Consider the following 18,804-nt stretch of genomic DNA (forward strand, 5'->3'; position numbering starts at 1 on the left):
GTCAGCATACAGGATAACACAAACCAGAAACTATGAGATTGCTAAGATGTTTATACTGGCATGTTTGCATGGAAATGTCTAATCAGCATTTAGCCATCTTTGCCAGTTTCAATCTTCCGGATCTTTTTGTTGTGTTCTCAGATTCTATCAAGAATCTCACAGCATGTCAGCAAAAGTGAGATAAGACATGAGCAGCAGTTTCTATCATGGATGTGAACATGACAACAATGACAGTAGGTGGCATGATCAGTGGCATGATTACACACCAGACTGGTTTACACTCCATCATGACTCCAGCTTATATGCAGGCTGTTTGGTTACCTCAAAGACTAATAATTATTTTAAAAGGGTGAGATAATTAAGCATAAGCCCTGTTTTTAAAGGTCATTATTATTATTATTATTATTTTATTATTTTATTATTGTTGTTGTTGTTGTTACCATATAGATTATTTAATAATGATCTAAATTAAGTTCCTGTCTTACTGACTTAACCATAAAATGTTTTTTGTTTAAAAAAAAAAAAGGATGCCAGAGACTTGTAGTGCTCCCTCCTATTCCACAGGGGGCGCTCCTTGCGAATGTAGAGTGTTAAGAAAAGGGGAAGGGTTGTGTTCTTCTTTTCAGTATTATGAATGGAAGTCTGTTCTTTGATTTTTAGCACTGAACTAGTTTTCGCCAACATTATCAACTGATAACGAGCTTAGCTGGGCTCGTGTAAATAAGTTCAAGATGTCTGCGAGCGCCGTGTACGTCTTGGATTTGAAGGGAAAGGTAAAGTAACAGTGGAGGGGCGATGCTAAGCTAAGGTTAGCCTAGCTAGCACATTCTTGCTTGACAGATTATAATGCGGCTCAGTCTGCAGCGAGCAGCTAGCGTATCTTCAACGGTTCACACTGCAATTTAGAGGGTTTACCTTGTAACGAAAGTCAGCAATTTTCAATTTATATGACAGGTGTCACCTGGAGTGATGTCAGGCGATAGCGTTGAATAAAAATGTAACCCGATGACTAACAGCCAGGGGACCAGCTGTTAGCAGCAGGGAGTTGTACACTGAATTTACAGCCCGGGGGCTTGTGATGATGCTTTGTGATTTACACGAACAGTCGGTTTTGAATCCGACTAAATCAATGGAAAAGTGGAAAAGACATAAAGGGCATGAAAAATTCCTAAGGTATCAGGTTTACCTGTATTTAGTTTCCACCCACGTCTCTGCTTTAGCCTTGCAGGTGTAATAATAACACGTGAATCCCTTTTAAATAAAAAAAAAACTTTGTGTTTGGTGTGAAGGAGATTGCCTGCACATATGGAGATGTAAATATCTGTTGTTATGATGATATTGTTGCTATATACTGCCCTGGCTTTACATACATTCTGAGATACAGTGAATATACTCATGCCTTTTCTTTTCTTTTTTGGGCAGCAACGCATGTTTTGAGCTTTAATGTGAAAATACAGTGACTTACTGATATTAATGAAAGCTGCACATGTGCTGTTTTTCTCTTTCAGGTCTTGGTGTGCCGAAATTATCGGGGAGATGTGGATATGTCAGAGATTGAGCACTTCATGACCCTTCTGATGGACAAAGAGGAAGAGGGCACGCTATCACCAATTCTGGCTCATGGCGGCGTCCGTTTCATGTGGATCAAACACAATAATCTCTACTGTATCCTTATTAATCCTCAAAACACATCAACATTTACGGTGTGCACGTGTTGTACTTACTCTCTGTCCTGTAGTTACACTTCTTAACACACGCCACATCAGTGGTTGCAACATCCAAAAAAAATGCCAGCGTCTCCCTGGTTTTCTCTTTCTTGTACAAAATTGTTCAGGTATGATTTAATTATTCACCAGCTTTTAGTTAATAACAATAACACATGCATATACTTTTGCTACAAGTGCAACGTGTTTATTTGTGTTGTTTTAGGTTTTTTCAGAGTATTTCAAAGAATTAGAGGAGGAGAGCATTAGAGACAACTTTGTTATCATATATGAACTCATGGATGAGCTGATGGACTTTGGCTATCCTCAGACCACTGACAGCAAAATTCTCCAAGAGTGAGTATCCTCTTAGCTGCTGTCTCACTGCAGGTAACATGAGGGTTCATAAGTGCTGGATTTTCAGGGTCATGGGTCCATTTTTATTCTTACACCAAAGAAACTCAAATGTGTAAAATAACATTTTAGTAATTCATAACTAAAACATATATAAGCAAAGTCATGGGGCTCCTAGCATACTGTAACAGTTATAAGAAGCAAATTACTGCCATCTAGTGGTGAAACTGCAGATCGCAACCATATGAATACCCTTGGGCTCACCCTTTAAATGTGTGTAGGAGAGGTTGTGGTGGCTATGAAAAAGTTCTTTAGAAACCATACAACATGGCAGACTCTCTAAACGTGAACCTAGTCTGTTTTCAATGAGGTATACAGAGCAGGTTGAGGTACTCATCCAAGACTGAAAACTTATTAATAGTCTTTCATTGATACCAGTATTGATTGATACCCCTGAATCCTACAATTGGGAGGGCTAACCAAAAGTTGAAATGTTGTGTAAAATGTAAACAAGATAGTAAAAAGTGATTTTTTTCAAATCTCATGAACCCAGATTTTATTCACAGGAAAATCTGGGTTCTTACCAAATGTTTAATCTGTGAAAATCTTAAGAAAAAAAAGGTTGAAATTAAAATTTTGAGTTTGATGATGTCAGACAAGCTCTGTGTTTTTATGATGTTCTTTTAATACCTGATCATGTAGCCGGTTAACCTCATTAGTTGCAAAATTTTCCTTCAGACGTTTCTTTTTAGTGCCACTTAATTCCCACTCTTTTGTTGCCTCATCCCAACTTTATTTTTCGACTTATTGCTGCCATCAAATTCACTCAGAGCTAAACCTTTGGTGTGTTTTCTACGTTGTGTTGTGAATAAAATGTGGGTTTATGAGATTTGCAGATCGCTGCATTCTGGGGGGGTTTTATATTTTACACAGCATCCCAACTGTTAGAATTGGGCTTGTAATAAAAGACAAAATAATCTCCATGATATAATGCTGCACTTTACAGTGTAGGTCTGACATCTGTACAGCTGCAAAGTTAATCAAAAAGAAAATGTTTTTGAAACCAGTTTATTTCAGTTTAAGAAGAAGGCTCTGGGTTTCAGTTCACCTGCTGACTGGCTCGTGTGTGGAGCCTTCCTCCCACAGTCCAAAAGACATAGGTTAGGTTGTTAACTTGTTAGGTTGTTAACTTGTTAGGTTAACTGGTGATTCTGAATTGGCTTTAAGGTGTCAATGTAAGTTTGAATGGTTGGATGTCTCTGTGATGGACTGGTGACCTGTCCAGATCATACCGCACGTCTCTGGAGCACTCAGAGAAAACATACACAGAATGCGCCCAGCTGAGCCTGAACCAGCGCTAATCGCTGAATCACTGTGCTGCCTGAATAAACGACAAGATTATTGGAAATTAGCTTTAGGGTGCTTTTTGAGCTAACCATACTAAGACAGCTGTTGCTGATAAACAACTGGGCCTCAAACACAATGAGTTCAACAAAGCCAGGCTATCTCTTCCTTATCTGGATTCACTTACCATAACATTAGCAATCGTGATAAGCAGTCATGTGAAGCCAGTTATCAACTTGCTCAGTAAGCCAGACTTTCCCCTATGTGTTGACATGAATCGGGCGTTATTGGAAGCATGTGACGAGAGGCTGAGGAATCTGTAACGGTAGATAAAACGTAACTATGGGAAAAATGCAAAGACGTTAAGCACATGATACAGACTGAAAGTAACACAGCTGCTGCAGACACGTCGGCAGGCTATTACAAAGCTAACTGAGCGAGAGCCGTGGGTGTGTGTGTGTGTGTGAGAGGAAAACCACTGTACAGTAGATTAGTATTAAAAGCACCGTGCGAATGTTAGAGCCCTTTAAGCGCTTTGGTCAAGATTTGCTTTATAAATAAAGTTGATCCTATTTGAAAGCTGGATGTTTGTCATTATGACGCAGGAGAATCTGGTGGATTATAATTGAGTATTTCATTAAATTAATGTTTAACAGACAGTTTTATCCTTTCAGCTGCTGGCTGAGAACAAGCAGTGAATAAAATCAAAAATGAAATTCAAACATAGCCTTAAACCTACGTATGCCTACAAATGGGTATCAAGTTTTAGGATCATAGGGGGAAAAAATCAAGGAATAAAATGGCATGTAAGGAAAAAAAAATACTTTTGTTGCTCCTACTATACGTGCACAGAAATATAAGGGGTCTTTAAGGAATGCTGACGCTAATTTCCAGAGACCGGCTTGGTCAGTAGGTGAGGATTTCTCAGGTTGGTCTTTAATCTCAGACATAACCTGTTTTGGGGCAGGTTTGGTTCGCAGCACAAGTTACCCTAGCTACGTAACCTGTTAAGAAGTGATTGACCTTCGTAGTACAAAAAAACCAACAGCCCCGAAGTTTCCTGAATAAAAAAACACTGTAATCACTCAAACAATAAAGTGCATCTAATCTCAGTAGAAAAAACAGTAGATCTTAAACAGAGATCGTTTTACCTGCGGCTGAATGCAGCCAAATTCCTGTCATTTGTAATCATTACTGCTTTAACTGCTAATTTCCCGATGACATTTTCTCAGGTTTTCAATCAGTGCAAATCACTGTGCTAAAAAGCATATTTGATTGTTTTATTTATTTATGTCCGATTTTTACAGTTTGCGCTTTCCCTTGTGGTATTATCCCGTCATTTCTGCATACCTACAAGTCAAAAAGATCTTACTGTCATCACCATAAACGACTGTAAATGACCGTTTAGTCTTTCAAAAGTGAGTGATGTAGACGTGCAGCAAACCAACTCTGGATTTCCCCCACATGAGTACAGTAATAAGTCAGACAATCCTCCCTCATAAAATCAACAATCTCTGTTCTTCTTTGATGTTTTCTGGGAACTCGCCATCTCAGACAGTTAATTTCCCCTTTTCTCAGGTTTTTCTCCTGTTTACATTTTTTTGTCTCTCAGATACATAACTCAGGAGGGCCACAAGCTAGACACTGGAGCCCCGCGACCCCCCGCCACAGTCACCAACGCTGTCTCCTGGAGGTCAGAGGGTATCAAGTACAGGAAAAATGAGGTCTTCCTGGACGTCATTGAGTCAGTGAACCTCCTGGTAGGAACTTGTTTTAGAAGGCCCGAGTTGCATAAGGAATGCCGGTCAGAGTGTTTGTAAACTTCCTCTCCCGGTGCGTCACAGCGCATTCCGACTGTCCAGCTTGCTGTTTTGTGTGTACAGTCTTTGATCGCTAATATGTGCTTTCATCTGTTCCTCTTTACTCATTGACTGTCTTTCAGGTTAGTGCCAACGGCAATGTTCTCCGTAGCGAGATTGTTGGTTCCATAAAGATGCGTGTCTTCCTTTCTGGAATGCCCGAGCTACGGCTCGGACTGAACGACAAAGTTCTGTTTGAAAACACTGGACGTGAGTTGTTTCTTTGCTGCTAAGAAAAAAAAAGCATTGAAGCTTTCGAGCAATAAATGAATAGTTGATGTAATAATAGATGTAAAAATAACCAGATGACAGTGCTTTTCTGTCATTTAAGCACACATAGTTCTTGTATCTTTACCTAAGCGCTTTTATCTAACGTTCACACACGCTCACATTTTGATGGATGCATCGGAGGGAACTCGGGGTTCGGTATCTTGCACAAGGATACTTTGACACATTGACAGAAGGAACTGAGCCAAGCCACTGAGATTCTGATTGGTTGACAGCCTGCCGTACCATGTGGAAAATCGCATTTTATTTAGAACAACTATTTAGTCTGTGCCTGATTCGTGCTAATTTGGTTAATCGCGTTAAATCGCCTCTGATGCTTGTATTTGCAGGAGGGAAGAGTAAATCAGTAGAGCTGGAGGATGTCAAGTTTCACCAGTGTGTCCGTCTGTCTCGCTTTGAGAACGACCGCACCATCTCCTTCATTCCTCCCGACGGAGAGTTTGAGCTCATGTCCTACCGCCTCAACACTCACGTGAGTAATATGTGGCTGAACAAGTCGAGTAGTTAGAGTCCAAACCAGAGGAAGGCTCCGAAAGGGTCTGACACACCTGCAAACGGACATGCAGTGAACATACATACATAGTGCTGTAACAGTGAAAGAACTGGGCGTATATTAAAGGAATCCAGACAGATAATCTGATTGGAATGAAGACTGTGTACACGTGAACATGCGGATCTGCTTACTGCTTCAAATCAAATGAGGTCGTGCATAGAATTCACTACTGAAATCTGATCTCATCATTTAAGCTGAAGCCACTTGTGGAAATAATCAAATTACATTTACCCTTTAAAGCAGTGGTTCATAAACCGTGGGGCAGGCCCTACAGGTGGGCAGTAGAGCCACTGCAGGTGGAGCATGGGTGACCAAGTAGTGAAACTAAATTTGAATGAACAGATTTTTGATTCTATGTAAACTAAAAACTGTTACTGCTGATGCTGCTTTGTGACGATTATTGCACTGAAATTCAGCTTGATAGAAATTAAGGAGCATTTTCTGCATCTGAAGTGGAAGCTTTCCAGAAAATGTATGAGAACCTCTGCTATAAAGCCTCCTAATGTCACCTTAGTGAGTGTTTTTAATTACCAAGAAGATAAAGTGTTTGCTTGCTTCTTTTTGGGGGACAAAAAAAAACCCATTTCAAAATGTTTTATGTTGGGCTTTTCCTTTCAAAATGGGCCTGTAGGGGGCAACTACGCAATTGGTCTGCTTATAGTTAAGTAAGTGTTGCTTTATTTTCCCATATACTTTATGTTATGCGAGTCTTTGCGTTTTTCTGTTATTTCTGGTTTGATTAAAATAGATATTTTAAGTAAAGTGAATTTGAACCAGAACTAATATAAAAAAACAGGTTAAAAATATTTTGAATAGAACTCCTTTGGGAGAAGGCTGTTTCGGGGTGGTAGCGACGGTGGGGGGTTTGTTGCAGAATTATTTGTATACAGAAATACGCCTGTATTCATGAGCCAGCAGCTTAGACTAGTACCTCATCTGTTCATCAATGTTTTTCTCTTTAAACAGTTTTATTCATTATCAAGAAAAGCATAAAACATAACAAAGCAAACAAAAAAGAAAGAAAGGAAAAAAAAAAGAAAAGAAAAAAAAACCCCAAAGGGAATATATTAAAGTCATTATATACCTGTACAAATACACATATGGGGTAAATACGCCTGTATTCATGAGCCAGCAGCTTAGACTAGTACCTCATCTGTTCATCAATGTTTGTGATAACCACAGAAGAAAACAGGTGAAACACAACCACACGGTTTAGTACTTGGTCTGTGGTTGTCACACATAGGCGTGTGTTATGAATAGTGTTTAACTGTGCTTTTTTTCTGAAGGGGGAAAAAAACACTCTCAAAAAACAAAAAGAGAGCAGATAAGAGCTCAACCATCATCCTCTACTCTCAAAAAACGTTTAAAATGACAAACTTTTTTCGATGAAAGGAACTGATAAATTGCATTTGTTGAGTCAAATGGTAATCTATAGGCAGACTTACAATGTTCTGCCAGTTTGGACTCGGTTCATGGTTTCTATAAGTGTTTCACAACAGTTTTACCAGTAAGCGTGCCGGAAAGGAAGTGGTGTAGTTGAGCAGAAGTCTTTCAGTTTTAGTTAACAAGGAGCTGCAGCGCGCAGAACTGAAATTGTTAATCTAAGAAGCAATTTTTCTTGGTTATATTACTCAGCTAAGCTTCTTAATACTTTTTAAATTGTCTGTATTTTATTTTATGCCTTTTAAGCCCTTTACCGTATACGTGTAAAAACTGTTTGAAGGATGGTTTCTTTTATACTTTGGTTTTTCCATATTATACCTGCTTCTATACCATAACCTGTGCGTCAGATTAAGCACGAAGGCTGTCTGCGTGTGGACAAAAAATACAAACCTGTTCATTTTAAATCCAGATCTGTGCTTGCTGGGCATAGTTCATAAATAAAGATTATTTATATAGAGCCAAATCACAACAACAGTTGCCTCGAAAGCGCTTTATATCGTAAGGTACAAAAATACAAAGGAAACATTAAAGTTGATCAAACAAGATTAAAGTTCAGTCTCTTGTAACTTGATGATGTAACCGTCTATTTTAAAAGGATATACCAAGAAGCAGTTACATAATAACGCAGATTGCAAAGTCACTCCAAAGTTTTGAGAAATCTCTGTTTCTCCCTAATTTTCCTTTACAAGATTTCACACAATACAGCCGACACCACTGCAGCATGAGTATATGAGTATCTTTTGCTGGTTGCTGTAGAAACAAAATAAATGTACAAGCTAGTCTCAAAATGACTTATATTCGGTTGCTGTAGTAACACCTGCTGCCCTCTGGGTGGCGACTAAGTCATGTGTTATTTAAAGTGGTGCGTTCGACATTTGTGCACTTAAAATCGATGTGGTTTTTCTGTTTCAGGTGAAGCCCCTGATCTGGATTGAGTCTGTTATCGAGAAGCACTCTCACAGTCGGATTGAGTACATGATTAAGGTTGGAAGCTTTTTCAGTGGGTACATTTAGTTGCCCGCGTCATGTGTAGCTGAACTATTATTGCTGTCAGATTTAAAGAAAAATTTAAGTGGAGTTACAAATGATTGGAGCTCAGCCTGGCTTAAGCTTCTATATGTTCAGTCAGGCAAAGCATACAGCAATTATGATCAGGCTGCTTATGTACTGTATCATGTTGTCATGCGTGGTAACTCTGACTATTAAGGTTTTAAATGCGCATTAAATTAAGCCCTGTTTTAATACCCTGTTTAGGCAGAGCAGCGTGTTAGACTTGACCTGCTTGTTTTGGTTCTTAGGCAAAGAGTCAGTTCAAGAGGCGTTCCACAGCCAACAACGTAGAGATTCACATTCCCGTGCCAACGGACGCTGACTCACCCAAATTCAAGACCACAGTGGGCAGTGTGAAGTGGGTGCCTGAGAACAGTGAGATCGTCTGGTCAATCAAGTCTTTCCCTGTGAGCAGAAACTGTGACTCACGAGCTTCATACATATGGTTGCAGAAATTGTGTAATATTACCCTAGGCTTTTGGATGGTAGTTTGCTTATGTTATAAAGCTACACAATTCTGGTTTTTATTGTTAATAAAAACATGCAGATTGTAATTATACTTCTCTGAAACAACGCGGAGCAGCTGTGGGCCTTTATACAATCTGGTTTTCCTTTTACAAGCTGAAACACAGTAGATTTATAGTTTGTTTTCGTCTTTTATTAAAGAGCTTGTGTTGCAACTTCTCACAGGGTGGAAAGGAGTATTTGATGCGAGCCCACTTCGGCCTCCCGAGCGTAGAGGCTGAAGATAAGGAGGGGAAACCACCAATCAGTGTCAAGTTTGAGATCCCATACTTCACTACCTCAGGCATCCAGGTATGATCTCCGTCGAGCGGCGGTTTCTCAAATAACTTGTCAACCCTAAGCAAACAACAAGCTGTTAAACAAAAAACAAACACTGTCTCTGTTCATACAGTAAAAATGTATTCATCATCCCTTTGTGACATACTGTCTGTAAGCATGCTGAACTAAATGCTGCTTATTTACACCTGCGGTTTTGATTATTATTTTGGGTTTAGAATTCTTGGTATGTAGCAACATCACACAGCTGTCCCCGTTTCCACAGCTGGAATTCAAACAATCCACGTCGGTCCTGTTTTTAGCCAGAGGGGGCAGTAAGGGAGCACTGCTAAACAGTCAGCTTCCCTGTGTGGTTAAGAAATTTCTAGCATTGAGCCAACCAGACGGCAACTGCTCATCAAGTTGAACTTGGCCCTCTGCTTTTCTGTTAATAACAATGATATAAAATGTCAGTCTTGTTAGCAGGTGAGTAGATTCATTGGATTTTGATTGCCTTTGACCTGAAACTGAGACAGAAGCTAATGTTTAGGCTTCATTTCTGCTCCATGTTTAAATGAAATCTCTTGCTCGCCGCAGACTTACACACATGCACTCTGCTCATACTGTATAATCACAGTTGTCCTGTGATTATATGTGTAGCGTTTTCCCATGTCTTGATGTGAGGAAACAATGGCGACTTGACAAACTTCATTTGAAAATATCATATTATGGCCTCCAATGAAAATAACAGTGTTTCCGCAGGTACATTCGCACAATTATACCTCAGTTTTACACCAGCCACAGGTAATTTAGCGTTGTACTTTTTATCTAAAGCAAGAGCTCCTGAAATATCCTTAGGGATACTCTTAGGGGTCAGATGTTTAAACTTGACATTGTAAAAGCTGTTTTTTAAAGAATGTTGGGCCAGACATCAATGCCACTGCCTAACTGTCTTAGGAAAAGAAAACACACACACACATTTTGCTTATTTTATGCTGTTTTCAGGTTGTTTGTCAGGCTGTCCGTTTCTCTTTCCTCAACATTTCATTATGACTGTCATTCTGTACATTAGTCATTGGCATATACAGTGGTCCCTCACTATAACGCGGTTTCGCCTTTTTACAGCACATTGTTTTCTGCGTCCTGATTGGCTGTAGACTATTGTCAATCAATCTCGTGCCATGTCTCCTATACAGTACAGAATGCGTTCAGCTTGTCAAATTTACATAAATCTGCGATCGCTAGCAGTAAGACTCTGAAGTGCTGCACTGTATGTTTGTAAGTTTTCTCCCAACTAACACAACAATGTCGATGAAACATTTTGCACCATCAAAGACGCCTGCGGTAGCTGCGGAAGGTAGAAGTTACCGTATATTTCAGACCATAAGGCGCACCGGATTATAAGGCGCATTAAGCGAAACAAAACAGATAAGTCAAACGTTACTCAACTCATTCTTCTTGCTTCCTTTACTTCCGTACCATTGATTCATTAATGTTGAATTCTCTCGCAGCTGCTTTATTCCCATGTTCTGAAAACAGGGTTTGATCTTTGGTTTCATTCTATAGTACTGGGCTTATTTTTCTACGAAGGTTTGAACTCCCGCGATAAACAAGGTACCACTGTATCACGAAGAGAGCATAAAGATCTAAACTGTCACCGGGTTAAAAACCGGTTTTGAATGTATTTATTTAACAGCAGGTCAGATAAAACCAATAACACAACATCAGACAATGTACCATCCATCCATCCATCCATTCGCTTCCGCTTATCCTTTTCAGGGTCTGGTTGTTCTTAGCCGTCACTTGAGGTGACTTTTAAATGAGCTGAAGGCAGCTAATAACACCTGTTCACTAATATTCAGTTTTAACATGAATATTGAACTCACCCAGTGAGGGTGGGGTATGTCCATGTAGGATCTGAGAACTGAAGGCGGAAATGTATATATATTTTTTTACGGTTATCGAAACTTAATGTATTACAAATCTGAAGTGTGGGACAATGATGGAAGGAAAGCACGTGTGAAGCGTGTGAACATCCATACCTGAACTCATCTGCTGCCACTGCTGCACCAGAACCAGCTCTGGCAGCCAAACACAAACACACTTACTCACTCTGGCTTGATTCCTTCACAGACATCAGTACATGTCTGGACACTTCACACATGCGCTCCTTCACGTGAACCTGAAATCATCTGAACGTGTCTGTTTCATCGCTTTTACAGTCTTGTGTGGGGAAGGGCATGACAAATCTCTCGTAGGTATATTAAGGAAGTAATATGTGTCACAAAAGCTGTAGCGTCAGTTATAACTCAAAGCATTGACGCGTATGTAAACGTCCTTCTTCAGAAAATACTTTAAAACCACAAGTGTAGTCTTACTAATAAGCTGTGTCATCAACTTATAGTTGACTCTTTGAGACTGCTGGAGACTCCTCTCTCTGCTGCTAACACAATTTCAATTACGTCTGAACTTTTATTACTGTTTTCTCTGTGGCTCCCATTAAAAGAGCTAAAAGGTCATATTTTCCAGCGTCTCCACATTTCCTATGGTTCTCGATAAAACTTTATTAAATTCTACGGATATTATGCAGCCCACTCGGAAACGAGACGCTGAACTTAATTGAAATGCATGATAGTTGTAATTGGGTTTCTTTTTGGCAGTATAAGAATGCTTGACGTTTTCTGTGGCAATTAGGTAGCCGAAAGAAATAATCCCCCATTCGTTCCTTCCTTTAAATTACTGTTTGCTCATAAACGAACAGATGCTGGTATAAGAGCAAATGTATGAATTAGTGCAGTAACACAGGCGGCTTTGCACAGTGATGGGATGAAGTGTTTTTCCTACATTAAAAACTGACATCATCTGTAAGATGGTAATTAATTATTTAAAACACACACACAAACAACATTTAAACTGTGATGTTTAGTACGATATTTGTAGTTGCAGTTTGTATATTCTTTGTTTCGGTGGAATAGCGCATCAGTGTAGGAGATGAATCCTCTTTTTTGTGGTTTTCTTCAAACACTGGTGACCTTCGGTGACTGAAACACACTCAGAAAAAAAGTGTTTTCTCATCACTTTAATCTGTACACACCCTGCAGAAGTGAAATTGTGCCTAGTGATGAGAATAAAGTGGTCCATATCCACCGCCTCTTATTTTCTTTACATTTGTTTATTGCATTTAAAGTCAGACGGAGGAGCTGGAGCATGTCGTGGTCTCGATCGCTAGTGCGGAGAGAGTGGAGCGGGAGATTAATCCAGGATCTGTGGGGAGTAAAGCGATATGACGGACTGTTGTGGTGCACAGAGTGCTCAAAGATGTGGCTGAACTGATCAGTTTATGTTTCTAACTTCACGTATGGCCACAAGTTTGAGTAATGACCAAAAGAATGAGATCGCAAACACAAACAGCAGAAATGAGGTTCCTCTGTAGTGTGTGCTCACGCTTGGAGATGGAGCGAGAAACTTTGATAACTGGGAGAGAGTGTGAGTCAAACACTGATCATCCACATTGAAAGGAGCCAGTTAAGGTGGTCCAGTCATCTGCTTGGTATGCCATCTGGAGGCCTCTGAGTTGAAGTATTAGGGGCTTCCCTAACTGCTAGGAGACCGCATGACATGCTGGAGAGATTATGTCTCTCTGGGTGGCTGGGGAGAGTTGGCTCTGCTTAGATAGCTGGATCCAGATAAGTGGCAGACATTGGAGCGATGGGGTGGATGTTGGATGTTGCAAGTATAATCCTGGAATTAAAAAGATCGTGCTGATGGTGATCAGTAAACTTTTAATTGCAGGGCAGTATTCAGTTTTTCTTTTTTTGCAAAACCTGCAAAGGCATCTGAGATGTTCGTTTTACATAATTGTGTTCGCAAAACTATGTAGCGCTAAACCACAACTCAAAAAACGTGATTATCTATGAAACTCCACCGTGAACAAATGTCAAGATCGTTTTTTTCTTTCTCGGCTTAATTTGTAACTTCCTGGAAGGAAGCCACCTGAAAAGGTTTGAATCTGAAAGCCACAAAGCACCCCAGGGATTTTTACACCTAACGTACTTCAGCTGAGTGCTGCAGGTTGCACATTGAGCTTCAACCGATTCATTAAGTTTGCCTGCAAGGTGGGGCTGCTTGCAGCGTTTTATCAGACTGTTCAGATGATCACTCAAAAAACATTTTGTACTTTACACTTTGGTTGATTTGTAATATTGAGAGAAAAAGGAAGTTGTAGTCGAATTTGAGAAGTTATAAAGACTTGTTTTAAATTTTGTAATGCAATGAACTGCTCTGCACATGTTTAGAACATATAAACAAAGTGTTAGAATCAGTGATTGAAAGGTCTTCAAAGTACAGAGCTTTGATTGGGAGACCAGAAGCTTGAGAAACGTCCCCACGTTTGCATTGACACCGTGGTGCACCCACTATTTTAGAGGGAACCTATTAAGAGCCATATTCCCATCAAACTCTTGTTTCAAGCCTGTAACCTTTCCCTTATTACAGGGCAACGGCAGACTGGGTCTCAGACCCAAATGCTGCCAGTAACGCCACTCTCTACGTGTGAGAAGAGGCCGTGAATTTTAATTAGACACATGTAAATATCAAAGCATGAGAAAGTTCCTCTTAACTCTACCACTAAGTGTAGGGAAGCGCACATGTGAAGTGTGTGTGATGCACGTAACTCCACCTTATAAACTTAACTAGAAAATGGAGCAACCCCACACTTTGGCTGAGTGGCAGTGAGAGCAGAGCTGCTGTAATATTTTCAAATTGTGCTTCTTTAGGTGAAGTCGAAGGAACCCAAACATGCTGGCAGATGGTTTCTGAGCCATAACTTCTACCAAAAGCCTGATAAGTGCAGACCACACATGCAGTCTGTACTTACCAAACTAGATACAACAAACATCCTCCTTTCCCCTTCTCATCTTACAAGCCATAATGATATTTTGCGGAGGATGGCTTTTGGTGCCGTTTTGCTGACTGCGTACCCACGGTCAGGCCGACTGCATGTTTGGCTGCAGCGTTCGAGGAGAAGTGCTGTGCCGGCAGACTCGGTGATCCCACGTCTATGCGCTTGTCGTCATGTCTCTGGTGACCACGGCGCTCTCTCGCTCTGACCTCACTGTGTACTGGAAGGTAATAACAAGGCGGCCGGTACCGAGGCCTCACCAGAGCCCTGCCACCACTTGACCCGCAAATTCCTGCGCCGTATATCCGGCTCCTAGCTGGGAACTGGCATGATAGAGACATGACATGGTGACGTCTCCCAGAGCGGGGGTCATGTCAGCTTCAAGATGGCTTTGCGCCTCATCCCTGCAAATTATGACACCGCATATTGTTTTTTTTGTGTGTTAGATGTGCCAATTACACAGTATTTACCATGTAATTACCATGAAATTCTGCTTGCATTGTGGTATGTTGTTGTGATATTATTCAGATAAGTGAAGTGAACTATTTCAGCATTTAAAAAAACTTTTACACACACACTGTGCCAGTGTCATTTCCCACACCTGTCCAGGGAAAAAAAACATGTGTGCAATCAAAGATGGACATATAGTGAAGACGAAGTGATATTTTTAGCCTCTCTTCTCGAAAATCAACTCTGTGGTAACACTGGGTTGGTGAAATATCAGTTAATGACTTGTGAAAGTTGTATCTCAATAGTGCTGATGTGGAATTTTTTTCCCCCTTTTTTTTCTCTTTTTTTTTTGCTCCCAGGACTTACAAAAATACAGTTATGTAAATTATTTTTGTGTCTCCCTTGAAAGCTGTTCTGTAGTCGCTTCCCTCTTCTCTGTGTGACTCATACTACAGCTTCCTCATCAACAACAAAACTTTTACTACAACTCACAGCTCACCACGGCCTTAAAAGCATATCTCTCGACTGCTGAGCGCTTATCAACCTGCTGCTTAGAGAGGCAACGGGTGCTTGGTAACTTGCTATTATGCAGAAAGCAGTTGGAGAAAATGCCAATTATCGTTGTGGGTAAAACATTTTTTTAAAAAAATGCATTCAATAAAAGAATTATACATGTATATGTTTTATATATATATGTTTCTGAAACCTTTAGGTTTGCCATTAAACTCTTAAATATGCTTCTTCAAGAAGCCCAGTGAGCAACAAAGTAGTGCAGCTGTTATGAGAAATAACTGTTTATTTCTCAAGATTCGAGAAATAAACATACGTTGCAGTTTTATAAAAACAGCAAATGGAACAATAAGTGCATGTTGGGTGGAAATAAAACCACATCTTTAGAATAGGGCGGTGTGGTGGTGCAGCGGTTAGCACTTAGAATTGAACTGACACTGGGTGTGAACTCGAGTGTGAATGAGTGTCTTTCTCTCAGGGTCGGTCTCCTGCGACCGGCAACCTGTCCAGGGTGCACCTCGGTTAGAAATCAAGCAGGCAGTTTACGTTGTTTTGTCTTTTTTTTTTTTTTCTTCTTTTCAATGCACTCACTTCCTCTGGGTGCTATCATTCTTTGTAGAGTTCACAGGCTTGTATCTTAGGTGAAGTGTCAGCTGTCAGTTTCCTGTAGGTGTGATTTTTGTTTTGTTTTGTAGCTTGTCCTTACCAGGTTCATACTGGGATGGTAGCCATAGTTAGATTATAGTTAGATGCCCGAGTGCAGGTTAGATGATAAACGTAAAAGTATTTTTTTAATATCTCAAATAATTTTATGAGGAAATGATTCATTGAATATACTCTAGAATAGTACATTACTCTAGAACTTTAACACCGTATCTGAGATTGTGTTAGAGATGACTTATTGACCCCTCTGTGTGCGTGCGTTTGTGTCTATATATATATATATATATATATATATATATATATTATATAAATTTTTTTTTTTTTTTTTTTTTTTTTAATTTCAACCATATTTATATCAGCTGCTTTTTCTTTTTTCTTCCTCATAGGTGCGTTACCTCAAGATCATTGAGAAGAGTGGATATCAGGCCCTGCCGTGGGTGCGCTACATCACCCAAAACGGAGGTAGGTCACTTCACACTGGTGCTGTTATGAGATACTGAGTGCCCATATGTGCAGGTATTATGCAACAGTTAGGCAATGCAGTGCAATGTGGTGGGAACTGACCTTGCACCCATGCAGTTCTATGAAAAGGGGATACGCTGTAGTACACGAGGCAATGTGGCAACGTCCTGCAAAATGTGAGAAAGTGAACTTTCTTTGTCGAGCTTCCCCGATCTTCACACTGAGATTACCAAGGTTGCACATGTTGGTCTTTTTGCTAATGTTGCCAGTAATTGCTAAACATCCTCATCTCATTTCCTCCATATTCCATTCATTCTGGGTGGAAAGCATCAGCTGCCTCCACTTGATTTCTCTCAGATTCCCCCTTCTTTTTTTTTTTTCCCCATTTGATTAAGTCCTGTTCATTTCCTTCCCAGATTACCAGCTCCGGACTCAGTAGGCAGCGCCTCAGCCGGCAGTGGGCAGGTGGAAGTCAGACGGGGTGGAGTCGAGCCGCTAATGTGCTATCAATGGCAGGTGGCAGTCGTAACAGCGGAGGATTGCCAGTATCTCCTTTTAGTTTAGTTTTGTATTTGTTGATGTTACATTTGTTTATGATCAATGCAAATCTTAGACGGAGCCTTCAGATAGGCAAGGTTCGAAATTGATTGTTTCACTTCAGTGTGGCTCCCGATACGAAGGTCAAGTATAGCAGGAGGAGTGTTTACATCACCCGATGCAGCGAAGAGTCGTGCACAATCTATCACAGTGGGTCAGATTTGTTAAAAAAACAACCAAGTGTTACATTTCCAATTTAACGTTACTGTAATCAGCTACACACAGGTCAACATCCCACTCGGTCAGCCTGAAAAGTTTTTTGTATGAAGCTGCTTTGTTCTGCCACAATTCCTTTTTGTTGACGATGTGTATATATTTTATTATATGTTAACGATCAGTGTTATTAGTTGAAACAAACTGTAAATTGAAAACAAACATGTTTTGTATCATCTTCTCCATGTGATGCCATTGATACGTGCCAGAGTGTTGATTTCCTGCTTTGCTGTTGTGCTGTTAGTTGGTCAGTTTGACTCCCTCCCCCCCCCAAAAAATTAAATGCGGTAAGGTTCGGTTGCATGGTAAACAATTAGAAATCCCTACGTCCCACCCCAGCAGCTGTTTTTCTTTCCTCTGTCTGTACCTACACGCTTTTAAACCATTAAATGTCTATTTAGAGAAAAATGTTCCATGGTGTGCTTGCGTCATTTTGTATATATCATCACAGCGAGCTGTCGTAGTGTCACATGCAAACACCTGTCGTGCAGAGTAGTGAGGATTGCTGAATTGAGGGAAAACTTTGGCGAGGGGGTTTCCTGTATCAGACCTGTGGTTGTAGCTAACTCTGGATGGTTCTTTCCACCCTGGTCCTGTAGATCTTTTCAAACAGTGCGCCTCTTAATACCCCTGCCGCCATGATATCATAGGCAACTCTGTGCAAGCACTCCGTAAACAAGCAGGAGAGCTGGAAAGGATGTGACTCAAACTGTGGTCAGCGATCGCAGACATGCTCAGGAGAAATGTAGAATGGACCGGCACAGACTACTTATTGTTCACGCCAAGCCAAGCTGCAGTGGTGCGGCATGAGGTCACTGCTTAAGTTTGTCTTGTAAGGGGACTGTGATACTCCTAATTCATGTGAGTCACTCTGAGCAGGTGCTGAGGGTTGCAGTGACCACATTACCTGCAACATGGCCAGACTTGATTTTATCATTTAGATTCCAGTTGTCTTTATTTTTCTTTCGAGGCACCTGTTTTTGAGAAACACCTACGCAGCAGGTGTTCACAGTCTGGGAACAAACCTGAATCATTATCCACCGACAGAAATGTTTTTTTAACTTTCATTTTTTTAGAGAAATTATCAAGATGAAGTTTAATGTTCACCCGTGTGAACTATAAATACAAGCTTATCTCCAGCGCTCTGTTTTTTTCCATCCTCCAGACGTTTAGTTGCAAGAACACAAGATAACATCTTATATGTTAAAATGCATCTCGACTTTGAGCTTTGTTTTCTATATGTAACACCCTTATATTTGTCTGATATACATCTTTATTTAGGTGTTTTCTTTGTCAGCTCACTTGATATTTTTTGCAGAAAGAATGTAGCTGCATTTGAATACAGCAGCACTGACCTGAACGGCAGGTATGTTACTGGTAATTACACCTTCTCAGATCAGATAAATTTTATCTTCCCTAACTCCACCTCTGTCTAGAGTTGTTTCACAACTGCGTTCTACAGATTTTTCCATGATGGTCTGTTTATTCGTTCCGGAATTATTTCAGATCTTACTTTCTTAATAATTTAAGCACCTCTTAGTCCAGGTCATGACATCTCTGCAGCACAGCCGTTGGTAAAATACACTCACGGTTGACTCTCACTCACTGGGGAACAGTTTCTGCGATACTTGGCAG

At 40.3% G+C, this 18,804-nt stretch overlaps 1 protein-coding gene across 1 annotated transcript; it reads left to right on the forward strand.

The window, feature by feature from the left end:
• The first annotated feature begins 576 nt into the window (after window positions 1-576).
• Window positions 577-17,579, forward strand: ap1m1 (adaptor related protein complex 1 subunit mu 1). The gene is made up of 12 exons (XM_085438632.1): window positions 577-773; window positions 1,509-1,665; window positions 1,767-1,834; window positions 1,930-2,060; window positions 5,014-5,161; window positions 5,344-5,470; window positions 5,878-6,020; window positions 8,457-8,528; window positions 8,843-9,001; window positions 9,285-9,410; window positions 16,284-16,359; window positions 16,776-17,579. The coding sequence occupies exons 1-12, from the start codon at window positions 732-734 to the stop codon at window positions 16,796-16,798; spliced, it is 1,272 nt and encodes a 423-aa protein (XP_085294758.1). The 5' UTR covers window positions 577-731; the 3' UTR covers window positions 16,799-17,579.
• Window positions 17,580-18,804: the final 1,225 nt, after the last annotated feature.

Source organism: Copadichromis virginalis, linkage group LG18, assembly GCF_057382275.1.
Source record: "Copadichromis virginalis isolate Kocher_CV1m ecotype Utaka linkage group LG18, C_Virginalis_male_GT1.1, whole genome shotgun sequence".
NCBI lineage: Eukaryota > Metazoa > Chordata > Actinopteri > Cichliformes > Cichlidae > Copadichromis > Copadichromis virginalis.

Excerpts from the sequence above, each read along its gene's own strand:
- ap1m1 (XM_085438632.1), top strand. The coding sequence starts at position 732 with ATGTCTGCGAGCGCCGTGTACGTCTTGGATTTGAAGGGAAAG. Across the intron at positions 1,835-1,929 it reads TCTTGTACAAAATTGTTCAG|GTTTTTTCAGAGTATTTCAA; the intron begins GTATGATTTAAT and ends GTGTTGTTTTAG. Across the intron at positions 6,021-8,456 it reads CCTACCGCCTCAACACTCAC|GTGAAGCCCCTGATCTGGAT; the intron begins GTGAGTAATATG and ends TTTCTGTTTCAG.